Consider the following 21662-nt stretch of genomic DNA (forward strand, 5'->3'; position numbering starts at 1 on the left):
GAGCCAAGGTTGTCTCTCATCGCCCAGTGAGTGTAACAAAGCCTCAGCCAATCGTGTGCTGTACAGCCTTCAGGGGCGCGAAGGCGGCTGGCTGCAGACCTGACTTCACCTCACCGAGATGCATCTCAATCAGGGAGGAAAATGAACCACATTTGTCCGCTGGCCAGAGCGGCAGGAATCTGACAAAGTGTCCAGCGGAGCGAAACCAGCATCTCATATCAGGGACGGGCAGCCTCACGCCTACTCATACTATCACTCTACATGTTGTTTTGTCCATAAACACCGCAGCAGCTGATTACAGACATGACTAACTCTTCCCTCCCGGCTGAAATGTGTTCATCACTGAAATCAGCTGCTGTCATGTTGGACTGGAAGGAAAACCTGCAACTGTAACTGCCCATTCTCCTGATTCATCTGATGACTGGTACTCTGTGGTGATTTCCCGCCCTGATTCACATGTAGGCACATAAACATACTGCACATTTCACGGTTATAAAAATATATTTAAGGCAACACTGAAAAACCCGCCCCGGTCTCCTCCCTCCCACCCTGCTCCTGTCTGCGTCAAACACAAACTGCTTCTTTGTTGGTTTAACTGTTAATGAATTCATATTAATCAGTGCCCCAAAAAAACTTTTCTGGCTGCTAACTCCTGCCAAATCAAATGAATATGTCACAATTGCTTTTCTCTGTCACATTTGGTTCATAAAAAACAGTCATTCCTTTCAGCACTTTTAAAACTAAAACATTTTAAAACTACGTACTGACAAAATAAAGTTTGTTCACCGTAACTCAAAAGATATCAAAGATCATCAAACAAGATTTTGTACTTTTGAAAAAACCTAAACTTAAATGTTCAAATGCCTGCTAAGTATACATTTAAAATCACATGTACTTGATAATTGATTTGCGAAACATTCTGCAGATTTGTGTTTGTAACCTGACAGCAGCAGCCTCCTGCCCCGACCCTCCCATTAAGTACCATCATTTCCAACAATAACTGAAATGCACCAATGTGAAATACATTAACACCACTGGGGGCTCCCCTGTGTTCAACTCCCCTGCTCAAGTTATTATTTTTTTTCTACTAGAAGCATTAAAAGCAGAGAGAAGCAGGACGGTATCCTAACTTCTCTCTGCAGGTCACCAGTTTCTCCTCCATTTGAAGGAAGGGAAGGGACGGGAGGGAGAGGAGCAGGAGACATGTCCTTCTTCCTGTGTCTGTCCATCTGTCCATCCGTCTGTCCGCCCTAACAGAGAGGAGGTGGTGAACACAGTCGAGAGGTTGGAGGTCACTGGCATCAGAGGGCGAAGAAGAGGATGAGGACCACGATCATGATGGCGACCAGCACGCCAATTGCACACCACTGTCTCCGACCTGAAGAACACAGGAGGGGAGATCTTTAGATGAAATACACTCAGGCTGAGAGATGTTGGTGAAGATTCTCAGTCATCCAAGTCATGGTAATGTTTAATACTGTATCGTACAGCCTCTTGTATGAGAGGTAAAACGTCTTCATGAAACTCAAGCAAGTCAACTAGCACTTAAAACTCAGGCTGAGACTAATGACTATTTCCATTAGCGGGGATTTTGTACCATTATTTTGCCTTGCTGTTCGTCATTAAAGGTACGATAAAACAAACACCGGTTATAACAGTGCCGAAACAGAAGTCTGTGTAAAAGGAATAGCTGGCAAGACGGGACCATGAATAGGAGAGGTGTGACCTGTTTTTACGGCTTAGATGTGTGCAACCCACCTTTGGGAGATTTAAAATGCAGCTAATAGCAGTTAGCAGCTAACTCAAAGAAGAGGAACAGCAGCTGAAAATATATGCAAGTTTGGAAAACAATGAGGTCCGGGTGCTCCTTACCCTCAGAGCAGAGGACGAGATCAACCGCCAAATAACAGGGACGTAAATGATTGTTATTGCCATGTTATGCCACTGTTATTGCTCATTAAGTGCTGCAGACAAGTTGGTTTTATGTCACACTGGAGGCTGACGCAATTGTGTTATATGTCACGCCCGCTTTGGCTTGATGGCCGTTGCGCCGTTGTTGTTTGGTTCTGTGTAAAAAAGCAAAGCGGCATAAAGAAAGGAATTTGTGGCGGCCATATTACGCAATCTCCCTATAAAGAAGGCTATTAATATGTTGATTGTTGCTGTGCAACAATAGACTTTTTTTAAAACTACTGTACCATTGTTACAGTAGTTTGATATTTTGGGTAATATACCTATTTGCTTTCAGGTGACTGCTTGCTGATTTTTTTAACCTTTGGACGGAACCAAGCTAACCGATTTCCCTTGCTTCCAGTATTTGAGCTACGCTAAGCTAACCAGCTGCTGACTAAAGCTAAACACGTGAGACCAGTTTTGATTTTCTTAACTAACTATTGGCAAAAGGGAATAAGCATATTTCCTGAACTGTCAAACTATTTTCCAAAGCAAAAAATAAACATTCAGTGACTGCAGATGTTCAGAAACAGAGCAGCGTTCACGGTGGAAATAGTACATTTCTTCTATCATTATAAGGTCAATATTGATTGCACAAGGCAATGACTACAAAGTAATGACAATGTGGTTAGACTGGTTTCATATAAGCCTCGCTTTCACTGTGCAACTGTCTGCCACTGTGTACGATCATCAGGGAAAAGGAGGGCTTGATTTACGGCACATAAGGAAGTGCATCAACCACTGCGCAACCAAAATAGGAAGAGGACAGCACTTTTGTTTTTCCTTCTAGCTTGATGCTTTGTATCTCCAGTTACCAAACAAAATTTCTTTGCAGTTACTGCGTTACTAGTAGCTGCAACAGCAGCTGGACAGGACATTTTCTAATAAAGTAGTGATCTGGATGTCCTGTGTAATTACACTGTGATAAAAAGTCTACACTCAAGGTTCACTTGAAGTTATTGAGATCATCGATGTACTAACAGTTTCATTCCAACAATGGAAACCAGACAGAAAGATCAGCTTCACCAAAACTGACTGTGGAAATAGCTGACAAAGGAAACTGTACATATTGTGTATTCCAGGTAACTAAAATATTCATTAATTACCCCGACAACATTTTTCTTTTTTTTTTCTCAGCACAGACTTTAGGACAGTGTATTACCCTTTGTGCAAAGTTCTGCTTTTCATTGGTTTAATAATAATAATTCATTTCATTTAAAAGGCACCTTTCAAAACACCCAAGGTCGCCTTACAGAGCATAAGAAACATACAGAACAAGAAATGTGAATTGGGCAGACATATTGTCGCTGAGATAAAATCAGTAACTGTTTAAAATTGGAGGCAGAGGGTACAGTTAGTGTTTGAGGGCTTAATCCAGTTTGAATAGGTGGGTTTTGAGGATGTTATGCTGTCAGGTTGTCTAATGTGTGGGGGTAGGGAGTTCCAGAACCTGGGAGAAGTGCAGCTGAAAGCTCTGGCACACATGGTGATGTGGCGTGAGGTGGGGATGGTCAGGAGACCAAGAGAGAAGAGCACAGGGAGAAGGAGAGGAGGTCAGAGAGGTAAGTGGGGGCTGAGTTGTGGTGGGTTTTGAAGGTGAGCAGAAGGTTTTAGTAATCTGAACAGGGAGCCAGTGTAGCTGGATGAGAATGGGGGTGATGTGGTCGGATGATTTGGTGCAGGTAATGATGCGGGTAGCAGAGTTTTGAATGATTTGAAGCTTGTTAAAGAGTTTTGTGGGAAGGCCAGAGAGAACTGTGTTTCAAATGTGTGGACCGAGACTTAAGTGCTGGACTGGGACAGTGATGGGCGGAGTCCGGAAAGGTTGTGGAGGTGGAACAAAGCAGTCTGGGTAATGTTTTTTATGCAGGGTTCAAATCAAAGAGTGCTGTCCAGAATGACATTGAGGCTCTTGACATGACTGGAGAATGACACGGGAAGTTATCAATGAATCCGCTATAAGCCTGGAACTGACAGAGTTAATTCAAAAAAATTGAATCCACTCTTTCAAAAGCTTTGGCCGTTTGTTCGCAGGCAGCCTCTTACTCATACTGTTAGACTTACTGCTGGTCATGTGGGACACCTTCTCCAGCTTCTTTAGGACGGAATCCATCCGGGATGATGTCTGGTCCATCTCGTCTCCAAAATCACCCAACATGCTGAACACCAAGAGGAGCACACGAACATTTCATCAGACTGTGACATCACTGTGGACACTTTCAGCAAAAGCACCAGACATTTCCATGAATGCCTATCATTCACATTCATTTTTCTACTTTTTAAAAATAAATATTTTGTGGCCAACATTAGCAACTCAGCCTCCATGTACCTGAAAATCTATTTAGCCACTGAAACCAATTACTATGATGAAGCCTTGGGATCCTTGACCGTGGCAGATATTTGTAGCTCGACAGGATATTACGAGAGGAGAAATGTGGTCTGAATGTGGAAAAACGCAACTAGACTTCTAAAGGACTGCCAGCACCACTGAAGACCACAGTGTTTACTACATCCCACAATATTAAAGTGTTGGCTGAAACAGATATACAGACAATTTTGCCACTCACAGAGCCAGTGGTGGGGCTAAAGATGTAAAGTTTGCCTTAAGTTTGGTGCTAAACAAACTGCTTTAAAGATGATGATGGTAAGTGTGTTTCTCCTGCTCAGCCCTGTGTGTTTAGTAACTGTTGCTGTTCACTGACAGCCGCTGTGAAAGGAGTGGAGACAAAATTAAATTACAATAAACAAAAATAATTCTCGACCTGCCTCCTGGACAGTAACAGTAAACATTTATGAGACCATTTAGACCAAATAAATTAACAACTAAAAAACTCAAGGATGTTCAGCTCTACGTCCACGGTTGTCCTCTGGAGAAATGATCACAACACTTAATTAAAAAGGCATAAAAATGAAAAATAAAATACAGGAAATGAGGTCCAAAGCACCAACTGGCTGTAAAAATGCTTCATTATTCAGACTCGGCCATTAAAATTCTTATTACTAAGCAGTAAAGGGATTCTAACGCTCTGAGTTAGTGCTCTACTTCAATTATGATTTCCTGTTTCCCAGAATTCCTTGCGAGAGCTCAGAGAATGGCTTTCAGGTGAAGGTGGTATGTGGACACTCACTGGTGTACGATGACATCTCTGAAAAGATGCACCATTGTCTTTTATGGTAAAGGACTAGGATCATTACTTACGAATATCTTAAACTTAAATATATTTTGTGATTATTTTTTGAATGTTTAATTTAGCATTTGGTCAAAATTTGATCATTTCCTGAACCCAAAGTTACGTCTTTAAATTGGTCTGACCAGCAGTCCAAGCTCCAAATATATTCTGTTTAATATCATGTTGTTATTATTATTATTAGTTTATTTCATTCTAAGGAGCAAGTATAGAGAAACACTGACAGCAGCAGAAGCAGTGTCCAATGTACTGCACACGTGTAAATAGCCAAAGCTAATTTCCAACACCAGACCCTTGATGGGCATTGATAGTTCAAGTAATCACTAATGATCAGCACAATAATCATCATGTGAAGCCCTATTTGCACAGGTTTAGTGCTACCTGGAGACCTCATATGGTTCTGAAATGAATCCCCCCTCTCCATCTGTGTTTCATATGGTGCATTCCCACAGGACAGGTGAAGTCTACATTGTACTCAAACTTACTATGATGTGCAGTCATTTGTAACTCCACTCTACATAAAACAGAAACACTACACAGCATTACTAGTGGTGATGTACAGCGCTAAGTAGGGCTATACCGAAAAACATTTTAGGGGCTTCAGTGATAATTTGAAGCGAATAATCAAAGCTTTGAAGGAATGTAACAGGACTTAATCAATCATATTCATATACCCAAATCAACCACCTGCACCCGAGCCAACTCTAGTGGGACTTCGCACCGCTGCATGTACGTGTGAGAAAGATGGAAGAGCAATGTTTCTGTAAGTTATTAATAACTCAGACCGCCGCAGCTTGGGCCTCATCACTGGACGCAAAGCAGCTTCACTACAGCAGCGGATAACCGTCCACATGTTGTCTCACCCTTGAGGTGGGGCTCCATGACTGCACTGTGAACACTAGCCACCTTCTTTTCAGTTTCTTCCATCATCTCAGTGATGTAAAAACAAAACAAAAATCAAAGCATTTGAATACTAATTTGGACGTGTACCATGGCAACGAGGACAGCTTCAAGGCTTTGAAACCCCATTACTTATTTTAAATGTAGGTTAAACAAACAGGACTGATTCTGCCACTTGTTGTCACGTCATCCATCTCATCATCTTTTCAGATTTCGCTCCTCTGATTGTTTTTAACTTGCTCTCTCTGCAAACAGGTCTCCCTGCTGTGTAGCAAGATGAGCCCTTTGTGCCCAAAATGCTGTCACAACCTTTATGTATAATTGCCAATGCATCCTCCGTAACTCTCCTGACCAGGAAAGAGGCAAAAACGAGACGCAAAGAAAAAAGAAATCCTAATTATGACACCAAATTCCAGAGATGGCAATTCCCGTTGTACTAATATTGTCACACAACCTCTGTTATGCAAAATATGGTAGGTAATTTGCGGTGGAATTCTTACTTGACAAATTACAGACATGGCAGATTCACATGGGATTAAGATCACAGACAATCTCTGCCATTAATCAAATTGCCAGAGGTCCCCAGGTAATACCAGTCCTGAGAGAATAGGGCTAAAGACAAGCAGCAAATCTTGACAATTAAGAGGCTAGACACCAGAGTATGATTTGTTTTTTCTTAAAAAAAATCACAAACAATTAATCAGTTATAAAAATAGTTGGTGAGTTCCTTCCTACTGGCTAACTGATTGATCAACAAATAATTTGACCTCTCTGAGGGACTAACACCAAAACATGACCGAACTTGGTGTTTACCATTATTGTTTGAGCTCACTGAAAAACTGCACAGTCCATTAAACAGATTCAAATTCAAAAGGAGTAATCACAAGGGGAAGAGCTATTTTTATGCTTTGAAAATGATTCAGTATTACATGTATGTGTCTCCTTAACCAGAGAAATACTGACTGTGTTTAAGTTCCAGACACATTTTAAATCATCCTGAGCATCTATTGTTTGCATTTGCTGATTTGACTTGACTTCACTGTGATACACTTTATGACTAAAATAGATGAGACAGTTAAGGTAACGAATGGTACGCATGTGTGTGTGTGTGTGTGTGTGTGTGTGTACACAGAACACTCACACAGCCTGCTCGTCAAGCTCGTCCCCAATGCGTCCGGACATGTCTTTGAGGACTCTGATGCTGCCTGACACCAACTCCAGCTGCTCATCCTGCTCCTGCATGATCAGCTACACACACACACACACACACACACACACACACACACACACACAGAGTTACTCTTCATCCTCAGCGTTTTGCATCATTTCCCATACATTTTGAAATGTTATCCTTAATGTACCTTAATTATCTATGCAAAATACAGTTTTAGTTCATCTCTATTTTTGCATCAATAGCATTAAAATTTGCACCTGCTTTACTGAACACACACACACACACACACACACACACTGTTGACAGAGCTAATGGAAATCCACAAGAGCGGAAATAAACTCTTCTGTCATCAAATCAAAGATGTGAATGAGCACCGTGTTTATCTAATTCTTAGTAAAGCCACAACCTGACACAGGATGTGTGAAGAAATATTTCCTTCATTCAGCACCACAGGAAATAGAAACCAACAGCTCACACTCTCTGACAATGACACTGAACTTCACACCTGCATTTAACCCTCAGTCACTTCATTCACAGCGTGATACTTTATAGAGCAGACGAAGATCTCATCTGCCTCGTCTTCATAAAGGGACTACAGCGGGAGTCCTCCGCTCTCTTTCAATGTGATCCTTTGATCAAACCGTCCTCCTCATCTGTCAACATGACCTAATAAAAACAAACTGACAACCTTTTTAAGTTTCAGTCTGACAGTTAGGATGCTCCCACATGGGAGTTCATGAGAAGTCTCATTTTACAAGTGCATTACACAATTTCAAATGTTTAAAAAATGCACATTAGTACAAGTGTTTCCCTTTTCACTGTACACAACGGGAACCCCCGCCACGACCAAAAAAAAAAAACTTTTTTCTGCCAAAAATAACTCAAAGTAACCACAGTGTTTCCCAGCAAGTCATTCTGCTGTAGTCACATACTATAAACAGCTGCAGTGCACCACTGTGAGCTCACAAATGAGGTGTCTATGGTTAGTTCACACGTCTGTAATGAAAGCAGGACAGTCCAGTGTGTGTGATCTAAAGTCTTAAAGTCAGTTAACAGGTGACATAAAGATAATGCTGTGCTCGACCAGAGAATGTTCAGTTAAAACAGATCGAGGTGCAGTTTCACAATGACTGTTCTCTTTGTTAACAAAAACCCTAACTCCTAGTATCACCACCAAGAAGGAAATAACAGAAGTAACGGGTGAATGTGCTTTATAAGTGACATACTTTCTTTTTAAATTAGCACTGCGCAGAGGATCGTGTCTATCCCGATGAGAAGCCTGGTTCCTGTGGATTTTTAAAACTAATAAATAACTGCTAAGTATCCTAAGAAAGTAGGCTAACTGTTAAATACTGAAAAAAACTTTCAAGTGTTAAATCTGAGAACAGAATTTGGTGTGGTGTCAGGCGGTAGAACAAATGTTTACTTCTGTTAGGCAAAAGCAGTCAACCTAGGGGAAACACTGAGCTATGTAGAGGAACATTTTAAAATAATCCTCATCTCTGACTTAAATTTCTCTTGTCAAGTTGAATTCTTTAACAAACTAAAAATGCAAAATAGTAAAGCTGCCCCCTAAAAGTAGACCAAACATTAGTTGACCAGAAAGGTCATTAGTCGGCAAGATCTAATTGGTCAATGAGTCGCAGAAAAACAAAGCAAAACTTAATTAAAAAATGTGAAACTCCACTAGGAGCTGCGCCTTGTCAAAATGAATCAAAACTCACGTTACCTGCGGTTATTCCACAGGCTAGTTAATAACATGTCGGGCAGGAAATCCATAGTGTGGGATCATTTTGAGAAGGTGAAGGACGAACCCAAGGTGATATGTAAACTCATCTTCATTGGTCGACTACAAACATGACGTATCATCTGAAACATGGAAGTAGCTACACGCCCATTAGCCCACAGCGTCATTAACAGGCGGCTCGCTCAGTGTGTGACGTGCACTTGTAGATAAAATATAGGCCTATATTAATGAAGGTTCATTATTACGGTTTTGTATTTCTCTGTAATGTAGCACAGTGTTAACAATGTTACTGATACTATTCTTTCAACTCAAACCACCAAAATATATCATTTAATAATTACATTAATATTGTAAACATGCAGGCGACTAGTCGACTAATGACCCTAAATGACGACTCTTGGTCGACTAGGAAAATTCTTAGTTGCAGGCAGTCCTACAAAATAATCTTTGTATCTTCTTAATCAAACCTTTGTTTTCTTCTTTTCTTAATTCCTTCCTACCTTCTCTCTCTTCCTTTTGCCTCCAAACACTCATTTTCTTTGTCTGCCCCACTATATTGTTATATCTCCTACATCTATATTCTCCTCCCCTCTCTACCTGTTGCTGTTCCTGTTGCTCCTGGATGTATCTGGAGTTTGCAGACACCAGATGAGCCTCCAGTCCCGTTGACCTGTCCTGGCCTGATGAGGTTAGCAGAGCCTGAACAAACACACACACAAGAAATGGGGTTAGCAGGAAAAAGAGAGTGTGTGTTATAGTTGTAAAAGTGGGCCTGTGGTCAGAACAATGTGAGTCTGATGGTTCGCTTGAGCTTTACAGCTGCTACTGACTAGAACACTTTCCAAATCATGAGAGGATGAAATAATCTGCCTTTTTTTTTTCTTCATCAGATGAAAATGTGTCAGAGTGATCTGCAGACGTGTCAGCTGAGGTGTGAAAGATAAATTAAAATACGCTATGACTGAATCAGTCAAGCTGTCAAAAACCACAAGATGACTTAAAACAAACAACAGAAAAAGCCCCTGAAAATGTGAATGACAGAAAACACTTCAGCTGATTGTTTTCTCATAATGACAAGTTACTTCAAAGAGAGGCAGACAGGAAACACATGGAGAGGGGGATGATACAGAGCCTCTGTCCAGATTTGAGACAAGGATATTGCAGTTATGTGTTATGTGTCTTAGATAAGACTAAAAAATGAAGCCAGCGCAGAAGTGCCAAAAACTGCAGTTCCTCAAATGGCCACTTGAGGCTGGCTCCAAAACAAGAGTCAATCCCCATAGACCCCCATGTTAAAATACCCAACTTAACAGCATAAATAAAAATGTTTACAGCCTGGTACACAAAATAGTTTTGGTCTCTATCGCTAATATCCCCTTTCATGACAACTGTACAGGGGCGAATTTTTACATACCTCACCAGTTTAAATGCTATTAAGGCTGAAAGTTAGCATACTTATGGAGCTGCCACTTTGAGTGACAGGTGGGTGCCATCCATTGACAAATTGCTACCACAACGACAATGTTGGTTAGGTTACGTAACCATGGAATAACTCCAGGTTCTCAGAGTATAGGCATAGCTGTTGCTGTCACTATTTCAGTGTATTTTCAGTTCAAGAAAGTTAACTGGAACATTTTGGTCACCTAATAAATCTTGTTCGGCATTCGGTTGTACTAAAAGACCTTCTTAAAGGGATGGTGCACCCAAAAATGAAAATTCAGCCATTATCTACTCACCCATACGCCGAGGGAGGCTCAGGTGAAGCTTTAGAGTCCTCACATCCCTTGTGGAGATCCAAGGGGAGAGGAGGTAGCAACACAACTCCAACCAATGCAGGCTGACGGTGCCCCAGATTCAGACGTCCAAAAACACATAATTGAAACCACAAAATATCTCCATACTGCTCGTCCGTAGTAATCCAAGTGTCCTGAAGCCCTGACATAAAAAGTTGTTTGGAAAAACATCACTTGAACTCTGTTATTAGCCTCATTGTAGCCTGTAGCCTGTAGCTCTGCCTCTCTGTGAAGAGGATGAAGGCGGTGCCCATGTCTCACGGTCTTGCGAATGCGCAACACGTCAGCGCAGTGTACAGAGAGGCAGTTAGAGCCGCAGGCTACAATGAGGCTAAAAACAGAGTTTAAATGACGTTTTTCCAAACAACTTTTTATGTCGGGGCTTCAGGACACTTGGATCACTACGGACGAGCAGTATGGAGATATTTTGTGGTTTCAATTCTGTGTTCTTGGACGTTTAAATCTGGGGCGCCGTCAGCCATTAGGTGGGCAGTTGTGCTGCTACCCACTTCCCCCTCGGATCTCCGTAAGTGTTGTGAAAACTTCACCTGAGCCTCCGTCCCATGGCATATGGGTGAGTAGATAATGGCTGAATTTCCATTTTTGGGTGCACTATCCCTTTAAGGGCTAATTTATGCTCAGCGTAAGATATGAAGACAGGGACGGAGCCTAATGTCCACACTCTGAGTTCATTTTCTGAAAGCTTATGGATAGGGACAAAATGAGCAGCACCACCGAAAATTGTGGAGGTATTGTAGCGTATTTCAAGAGAGGTATGACCATAAGAGAAGACAAAGACATTTAAATAATGGCGGAACGGAACGAATCATAATATATAGTGACATTAGTGTAAAAAATTCTCCACCCACATGTCAGGATATAGACAGTGGCCCCACAGACCTCCACCGTCTACAATACTGCCTTTGTCTAAGTGTACAATATTACTACCCCCTCCACCTCTGCTTTGTTTGTTGTTGTGTGAAACTTTTAACTCTGCCATCATGTGCCAATTATTAACTGTATCTATGCCATAAAGGACGCATCATGGGACGCATGGAAGTAGGAGAGCAGTGATGTGTACAACGTCTGAAATGGACATATCTATCTTCATATGTAAAGGGAGAATAAATGAGCTTCAAGGAGTCAGATGTTCAGTTTTTTGGGCAAGTACATTTTGTTTAAATGGTTTTAAGCCTGTTTTTTGCTAGTGAAAATTAGCCTTATCACACTCACAGACTATAAATGCACCGAGCTAACCAAGCTAACAGTTAGTGTTAGGGTTATCACCACCCTCTTGTCCAAATATGGACACTTCTGGCTCCAGAAATTCAAGTTGGCCTTCAAGTTTGGTATTTTCAAAACAGGAGTACACAAACCAATGGGTGATGTCACGGTGGCTACATCTATTAGTTTATACAATCTACTGTCTTAGACCACCGGGGCTCCGTGACACATCAAGTATTATTTTGGTCCCGGTGCTAAAACTTACACTGTATCATTGGCACTGTATGAAGGTATTTCCAGCTGACACCTAATTCTGTCCTTTATGAATCACTTTCTAAGTCCTTAAGAAAAAAGCTTGAAGTTGTGGTTCAAGATGAGTTTTTAAGCTGAAAACCTTTCTGAGATTTATATAATTCAGACCATTTTACTTTAATTAATTACATTTTACCCAGTAAAGTGTATGCGTTTTGTATGGGCTCCTTATGTGTGTTTTTGTGTGTTTAAATGTCAACCAACCTCTCTGTTCTTCTTCTCTGCCTGAGCCACAGCAGAAGGGCTGGACAACTGATCCTTCATATCCTGCACGCACACACACACACACACACACGAAAACAATTGATGTCTTTCACTCCACAATTTGTCACAATTGCAGCAAAAATCCCCTTAAAAGCCCAGCACAATGCAGACAGCTTCATTAATGAGACAGAATCACCAGCAGACAAATCAAAATGTCAGAAAGCCTTTTGTTCCCCCTCAGTACGGCTCTTTTGTTTGGCTCAGATGACTCAATTCTCCTCAGGTCTATTTTAAGGACACTACCTTTGCCTGCAAGACCCATGTGTTAGAAACTGACTCATATTTTCCACTGTGCCTACAGCGTGGACATTGATTCACTTTAGCCAAGTCTGGGGCTTAACAGCTGCAGTGCAGGTAAACGAGCTGACAGGTATTGATGGATAATCAATGGCATTCCTCCTTACAATAAAAACTGTGAAAACACACAAGTTACTCTGGGATTCAGCTGTGGGAGCTGCTGCTCTGACTGATGTTTGACTTTGCCTGACCTGTACAGTCTCTAAACTGTAATAGAAACACTTAAGTTGCCAAAACACAGCAGACACGACAGAGGTCTTTCAGGTAATAGTAGTGATTTGTCTCTCTTTCAGCATGGCCACTTGTAGCCACTGGTAACACCTTTAAAAATAAAGCATTTGTGTTCTGTGCAGGGGGAATCTCAAAACACATCAGCTATTGGTCTGACGATGATTTAGCCTCTGGGGGGTAACAGGTAATATTTCGGGGGCTCTGGTATAGCCAGCACTTAATTAAGAAAATGGATAATGGTAATCAGGGCCGACCCTGCCTCTTCTGTGCACCAGTCATTGTCAACAGTCCAATTAGCAACTTTTTGTAGGTGTTTAGGTCAAGACAACATTTCGGCTAATCTCTATAAACAGATATTCGCATATGAATGCCAAAAAACAACGGCTAAAAGCCAGATATGTGTCAGATGATAGCCAATTGATTCCAAAATTGGATTTATGATGTATTCCACCTGTTTTTCTCTCCACCGGGACTGTTTACCTACATGCAACCAAAGCCTACTCACACATGATTGGTCAGTATTACTCGTACTACAAACAAAAATCTTGTCCTGTTGCCTGTACATTCTGCATACATATACATACATCTGTTTAAGGAGATAAGTGCAGAGGTAAAGCTTATATATGATTATCAGATGATTAGTCACAATGTAAAATGGTTTATCTTTGGCCAAATTTTAAATGAGACGTAGAATCTTAAACTCAGATTCTGTTATATTTTTTTTCTGGCAGAAGTGTTCGTTGCACATGATGTGTCCAAGGACCACTGGAAATGTGAAAATCCAATGCTAATTTCTGTTTTTACAGTTTCTGGCTATGATAAGTTCAAATTCAGAATTCAGACACTCAAATAAAATGGTGGACAGTGTATTTTAAAGTAAATGAGAAGTGATTTTGAACACAGCCACTGACTATGCAAGTCAGGGAAGGAGTAACTGAAACAATTTTATCATAATGCCCAATTCATATATGCTATTTTATACAAAAACATTAATATACATCATGATGTAGTAAAAAAATTTATTTAAAACAGTACAGATAAATTCACTCATATTCAAATTTGAGCCAGGACAAAGAAGAATTATTTAGGGCAGATAGATACTGATGAATATTTTTAATATTTCAATATTTTTAGAAGAAAAATCAGATAATATATCTCCTGATGAACTTTGTTTGTTTTGGGGTTGTTGTTTTTTTCAATTATAAACACAAAACATAATGACACATTTTGATAAGGATTCCTTAAATTTGTTTTTCAAATTATTGGAACCAACATATGTACTTAGCTCTAACATTTTACAATAGAAGAATTCATTGGAACAATCATTTAATGTCTATATTGTTTCTACACTGCCACAAATGCATCTGCTGCATTTCTGCACTGTATTATTTATCTGCAGACAAATATGTGTCTTTTATTCTTCAGCAAATGACCTTCATTCGACACCTGACAAATTAAGGTAACTCATTCACAGATGTTCATTGAACACAATACGCACAAAAAACAACACGCTAAAAACATGAACATTTGGGTTGATGAAGTTTACCTGGACAGATTTCCTGGTTCGCTCCACAAAGTCTCTTCTCTCCTGAAGTTCATTGTCGCCCAGTCTGAACTTCCCGGGGTTCGACTCCACAATACCTGAGCCAGTTAAGGACCCAACATGTCTGATGAACCTCCAAGAACTTACTGTTTAAGCTCAGCAGCACTTTTAAAACACTTCCTGATACATTTAATAACAACAGCTGATAAAATTTAAAGAAACAAACAGAAAAAACAAATAAAAAACTACACGATATCTGGTTAACCACAACGGGTGTCTGGTGCAGCAACTGATAGTTTTATCCAGCGTCTGAGAAGCCTACAACCTTGCGACAGGGAGACTAGCATGTTCTACTTTTTTTGCCTTCCATTACATGCTCCCTTGCATTCCTGACTTTGACCAGTAGGACCACAGAGCGCTGTTGTACGCACAACTGTAAACATGGCGAGGCGAAAGAGGAATGATGTTGTTGCTGTTAGGTGAAACAGCGAAACAGAGGGAAGGTACAATCCCCTGTATACTGAATCCATATAATGCTCTTTTGTTTAATGCAATAAAAAAGAAAAGAAATAAATCACAGAGGAAAGGTTGACGTCATTTTTTTCTCCCTTTAGGCTTTTACAAACACAAGACAGCCAGAGTCATACCGTGCTATTGTTTGTTTACATTCTTGTTCCTGGAGGTCAGTTCCTTGCACCTCTGTCCCAATGACATCATGCAGGTTGTGAAAGACAGCGAGCTCTGGCTCCACTGGGACCAATGAGCGTCTGTCATGCCTCTTGGCCGAGTCACAGCTAGATTTTATGACTCTGTATACACCTAGTCTGCTTCAGTGACCGTCGTAACAGACACAAAGATCGTTTAGTCTGAACCTGACAAATGTAATAATACACTTAAATCTCTTCATCTGTCACTTAAAGTCACAAGGAAACAGCTTTGTTATGTTGTCTTACTTCCTGTTAAAACGAGGCATCACAGTGGAAAGTAACAAACAGTGACAGGTGTAGTTAGGTGAGTTTAAAAATATCTGCTTCTCTCAACGAATCAAGGTACTATCATCCCAAATGTCCCTGATTATTCTTAAAAATTATGATTCATGATTGACTGATTCTTGTGTTTAAGTGGCAACTGCTAACGATGTGTAAAACTTAAACAAATTCAATTAAATCCTTTTCAAATTCCTGGTGAACCTTTTTATATTATTACTGTTCATTTGTTAGTGGCTCTCCTGTCGAACAAATATAACAACCTCTGATATAAAACAAAATTACCCGTCATGAGTCACAGCCCACTAAGAAGTTCTACCATTAAACAGGAGCAGCTTGTGTTCCCTCCTCTCCCTGAAGATTCTGCTTCACTAAGAATAATATTTTATGACATTTTCCTTCCTCCTGAGAGGGTCTTTTTATATTTATGAGCTTTGCGTGATTAACATGTAAGTAAAAACGGTTCTTGTCTTTAAAAGGTTAATACATCTCCTGAAAAAGCGTAGAGATAACAGGAGGAAGAGGAGGGTGAGAGTGACACAAAGCATCTGTTTGTTTTAAAAATAAAGCTGGTCATGTGAAGATACGGGTTGTGTGGAGGCAGACGGAGAGAAATGTTCCCATTTAAAGGATACTGATGGTTTCACTGAGGTCCTCCAGGTCCCAGTCTATGGCCCTCAGACAGTTCCTCAGTTCATTGGCACTCCAGTCCAGCTCGTCACGGCTTACCTGAGACCACAGAAACCAGCAGACACTCATTAAATACCATATAAACATTCTACTCAGCTTCTATGTGAGAAGATTCTCATTCCAACCACACAATTCACCAGAGGAGCTGTTTTGTTTTCACAATTTCTTGTTAACAAAACTGGAGATGTGGGTAACGATTGAGAGGATATGAGCCGAACACCAACATGTTGTCACAGAACTGGTTCACATGTAGGACTTGGGCCATGGTTGTTAGGAGAGAAAGGTTTGAGTGTGTTTTACTGAACTGGTAAATGACAGAAAAATACTTGCAAAATATAAATTTAAAGAGGCAGACTGCTGTTTTTAATATCTTACAGGTAAGTGATATGTCCTCTCAAGCTAAGACACACTAAGGTGAAATATAATATGTACTTTACACAGGCAGTAGCTGTAGAAAATTATTTATTTCAACAAAGAACCACTGAATGAACATCATATTATTCCATCTATTTTTAACAGTTTAAGTCTACAATAAACGTAGCAGTCCCTCAGCACTACTAATATGTTGTCACCTTCGATAAATGCAGTTGCTCAAAGTTTTTTTTCTGTTTTAACTTGTTTTTTGTGCTTTCCCATATAATACGTGCCAGGATGTATTGTGCACTCTTTCCACTACGTTTCAGCAGAGATTAATATGTCACCAGATTCTAAACTAAACTGTTGCTTCACAGGTGTCTCCACTTTGTTATTTTTCCACGCAACAATTTATCAAAAAGTTTGGTGGCCAATGACATTTCACAAAACGCAGTGACATTTCAGAAAACAGAACATAGCACAAAATACAACAATGTTGTGGTGCTTCATTCAATTAATGTTATTTTTGCATTTGAAGCATGTGTGATGAGTTTTCTGGGCCACCACAGATCCAGGCTTCAGATCCTGCCCAGGCCTACCTGGTTTAAAGTAGGTTAATGAGTACAGTCAGCCAGGACACCATGGTTAGAAAGAACATCCACCTACAAGTGACTCTCAGTCAGTGGTGTAATATAATTTAGTAATAATACTTCCTTATGAAACTTGGGTATTTTGTGGGAGTATTTGTACTTTACTCGAGTTTCCGTATTTCTGTCAACTTTCACTTTACTTAAGGCAAGAGAAATGTATTTATAGAGCACATTTCACACCCAAAGGCCACTGAAAGTGCTTTACAGACTAGTCAAGTCAAAATGTATTGCAACACATTGCAAACATTGCAAAACCTACATGACTGGACCATGTGGCAATTTAATTTGAAAGGACAGACACAGGAAGCGTCCACGCTCAGCAGTCAGACAGGAGTCAGGTTAATTTCAAGGGCTGGTACCTGCGGTTATTCCACAGGCTAGTTAATAACATGTCGGGCAGGAAATCCAAAGTGTGGGATATGTATGTAAACTCATCTTCATTGGTCGACTACAAACATGACGTATCATCTGCAACATGGAAGTAGCTACACGCCCATTAGCCCACAGCGTCATTAACAGGCGGCTCGCTCAGTGTGTGACGTGCACTTGTAGATAAAATATAGGCCTATATTAATGAAGGTTCATTAGTACGGTTTTGTATTTCTCTGTAATGTAGCACAGTGTTAACAATGTTACTGACACTATTCCTTCAACTCAAACCACCAAAATATATCATTTAACAATTAAATTTATATTGTTAACATGCAGGCGACTAGTCAACTAATGGCCCTCAATAATGACTATTGTTCGAGGAGGAAAATTCTTAGTTGCGGGCAGTCCTAAATGGATGTAACTACATTCCCTAAGTAACTTGTACTTTTACTTGAAATACTTAAGTACAATAACTATCTGATACTTTTAGACATTCAATCAAGTAATATTCTAATAGGGGACTTTAACTTTCAAGAAGTTATTTACTGTAAAGGTGTCTGTGCTTTTACTCAAGTGTAGCTCTGAGGTACTCCACCCACTGCTGTCAGTGGCTCACAGCTTGAGGATAGAGATTTGTGCAGTGATGTTGTTGAGGTGATGGAGGGCTGCTCACCTGGGTCCCCTCCTGCAACAGTTCCTCCCATCTATCAAAGAGGCTCCGAGCACGAGACAGGGCCTTCTGCACCTCCCTGGACACACAAACATTAAAGAGACAGAAACTGTTAACTTCACCCTTCACCCAGACACCTGGGCTGTTTTTCAGGTTGATCTGATCTGAACCGCTACGCCTCTCGTTTAACCATAACAAACACACAAGCTTCATTTCGCATCCTTCCTTAACTTCGCAGCGCCTCGCAAACAGCCTGACAGCAGAGTCCCAAAGCTGCTGAGGTGCTTTCACTGAGAGCCAGATGAAACAAAAACAAATCTCAGAGATTACTCAGTGCTAAACCGACTCTTCTTAGTTTGAACAAACATCAACACCTCGGCGCAGCTGCTAGCGCTAATGCTAGTTAGCTACAGCTAACCTTAGCCTAAACTTCGCTACGGCAACTTTGTCTTGGAGAAAAACACAAACTAGCCGTTGAATTAAGCTGTGAACATACAATTGCTTGAATTATTCTGACACAACGCTGAGTTTTAGGTCTTATTTTCTACAATTCTTACCCCTTCACGACGAAAAATGGGTCTTCTATCGACATGATGCTTACTTCCGCTTCACTCCCAGCGCATGCGCACTTCGCAGATAGAGCTCAAGTGACACATTGCAGTCTGTGACGTTGGTGTACAGCTATTAAGCTATTTTATGCACATTTATAGATATGTGTGTATGACAAATAAACTATATTAACATTACCAACACTGTCCACTGATTGGCTGCATTATTCAGCTACAAAAAAACAAGGTGATTGAATGGTTTTACTGTCTATAGACGGCGTTTATATTGAAAGAGTGTCTCAGATTAGATTTTTGGGTGCGAATATGGATCATAAACTGTCACGAAAATCTCAAGTAAAGACAAAGATGTTAAAAAATAGATTTGTTCTGAACAAAGCAAGTGTTAGATTACAAGGCAATGAGACTACTGTACTGTTCATCTAGGGACTGTTCGTTACTTCTGAGGAGGGAGGCGTGCTGCAAATATGGGGAAGCATGTCAAATAATTTTTAAGCACTTTATGTTTTTTATTTTGGGTTAGAGGAGGGGCAGACACATTGAAATGGTTGTTTGTTGTATGTATTTTTCCAGAGATTTTTAAAGAAAACATACTTGTTAAAAACTGAGAACCAGAATCTGTAAAAAGGGCAATTAGCGTTGAATATTCAGATTTCCGAAGATCCTTGGACAAATCATGTGCAACGAACGCTTCTATCAGAAAATAAACATATTCAAATCTGGGCTTAAGATAGTGATATTTCACCAAACTCACTTTATTCTACGTCTAATTTAAAATTTGGCCAAAAATAAATCATTTACACAAACTAACCATTATGCACGACAAGAGACAAGAGAAAAACCTGTGTTTTGTCTTCAACTTTAACTTTTAAACATCAAAGGTTTTAAAAAGTTACTATGCACCCTAGCCACCCCCTCCTCTGACAAGTAAAGAACTGTCTCTAAACTCAATCAATCAAGTCTACGTTCCAGTCATAGTAGGTCTATAACTGAAAAGGGGGAGGAAAGCTGGCTGGAAGTTTGGAGAAATGAGCTGAATGGGACAGACGAGGGGGATACTGGCACACATCTGTGTAATATTAGTCGCTATAGTAACGTCTTTGCAGCCACTGCCGGAGTTTGCAGTAAATTGCCCTAAGAGTTTGTACAGACAGAAAGCAATGGGCTGCATTTAACTCTTTGCACACGTTGTCAAGATACTCCCACAACAAAAAATACAGACAACGTTTGACACAGTAGACTAAAGGGATTATTTGAAGATGTCTTCCTTAAAGAATATGCATACAAACAGGAAAAAAAATGATCATCTAAAACATGTGTTCCCAACCTTTTTCCTCGAGGAACCCCTTTTCCATCACTGAGCAAACTGACAACCCCTGACTAAGTGACATACTTTTTGGATATTTCATTCTAAGCAGATTACGCCCTGTGCATATCACATCAGAGATTCATTTTCCTGATAATCCTGGGGACTTTTTTTTTTTTACAATCCTACATTTTTAACAGTCATTCATGCTTGTCAGGCTCCTTCTTTGGACTAATTCAGTGCTCAGAGGATTATTGGCTGCCCTCTGCTCTCCTTGGAAGAGACCTCCAGCTCTTGCTGCCTCAGAAGGTTCAGGTGTATCCTCAGTGACTCCTCCCACCCAGCACATCATCTGTTTGTCTTGATGCCCTCAGGCAGGTGCTACAGGTCATTGAAAGCCTGCACCTCCAGAGTATTGAACAGTTTCTTTTCCTGGGCTGGAAGAACGCTAAACAAACAATAATCATGTGCAATATTCATAACCACTGTCTTTAATGTTGTTATGTGTTTATGTCATGTTTAGCTGGTTGTCTTGTTTTATCTGTTTTTAAAAGCACAAATGGAGTGGCACTCGTAATCTACATATTTAATATGTAATCACAATAAAACTTCTGCTCTGTTTTCTTCTCCTTGACACTTTGCTGTTGTTCTTTTAGCTCTTTGGTTGTTTAACTGTGTCTTATCTAATGCAGGGCAAGGCTGTGCAGCAGAGAGTAAAGGATCTGTCAATATAGCTTGTCTTTAGGTCTGTGCCCTTATCCTGTTTTCTTACACCCCCAAAATCAAGAAGTCCTTGTGACCTTCTGTGAAGCTTTGGCAACTCCTGGGGGTCGGGATCTCAAATTTGGAACCCGTGATCTCAAGTGTAATTTCATGACAAATGTTTGAGCTTTCTCAATATACAAATAGACATTTATATATATTGTGGTGTGGGTATTAAAAACACCTGGATGGCCCTGTCACAATGAAGTTAATTAAACAAGCAATGCCTAAAATATTACCTATATTTATATAAACCTTTGATGATGAGTTTTCCAATAAAATGACACTGCATATATTTCTCAACCGTCCTCAACACAGATCTACAAACTGCTCCATTTGATCTGTTCGTCAATCAAAAGAAACAGAAATCTGGCAGAGGCAGACAAGTCATCTGGACGTGTGGAGCTCCCATTAAAAATGAATCAGTATGGATCCACGTAGATGGGCAGGGAACATCAGTGTACTGTAGAGTGCTGGTGGAGAGAGAGAAACATGCTCGCTCAGCAGATCCTCCAGTGCCGTTTATATGATCTCTTTACAGCTCTCCTTCCTGTCCCACCCATTTGTCTCTATTCCTGCGGGTTTTTCTCTCAATCCCACCCTGTCCTGTCCAGCTCCTTCCTTCCTGTCTTCATCCTGTTTCCCCCCCTCCTCCTTCACTCCACTCCCTGCCTTCCTGT

At 40.4% G+C, this 21662-nt stretch overlaps 1 protein-coding gene across 1 annotated transcript; it reads right to left on the minus strand.

Annotated features, from left to right (window-relative positions):
* Window positions 1–906: 906 nt before the first annotated feature.
* On the minus strand, window positions 907–18990 carry stx10 (syntaxin 10). The gene is made up of 9 exons (XM_033624364.2): window positions 18906–18990; window positions 18352–18427; window positions 16248–16341; window positions 14630–14724; window positions 12496–12558; window positions 9560–9661; window positions 7183–7289; window positions 4018–4112; window positions 907–1378 (listed from the first exon to the last, which is right to left on the minus strand). The coding sequence occupies exons 1-9, from the start codon at window positions 18938–18940 to the stop codon at window positions 1302–1304; spliced, it is 744 nt and encodes a 247-aa protein (XP_033480255.1). The 5' UTR covers window positions 18941–18990; the 3' UTR covers window positions 907–1301.
* Window positions 18991–21662: the final 2672 nt, after the last annotated feature.

Source organism: Epinephelus lanceolatus, chromosome 3 (genome assembly GCF_041903045.1).
Source record: "Epinephelus lanceolatus isolate andai-2023 chromosome 3, ASM4190304v1, whole genome shotgun sequence".
Lineage (NCBI taxonomy): Eukaryota > Metazoa > Chordata > Actinopteri > Perciformes > Serranidae > Epinephelus > Epinephelus lanceolatus.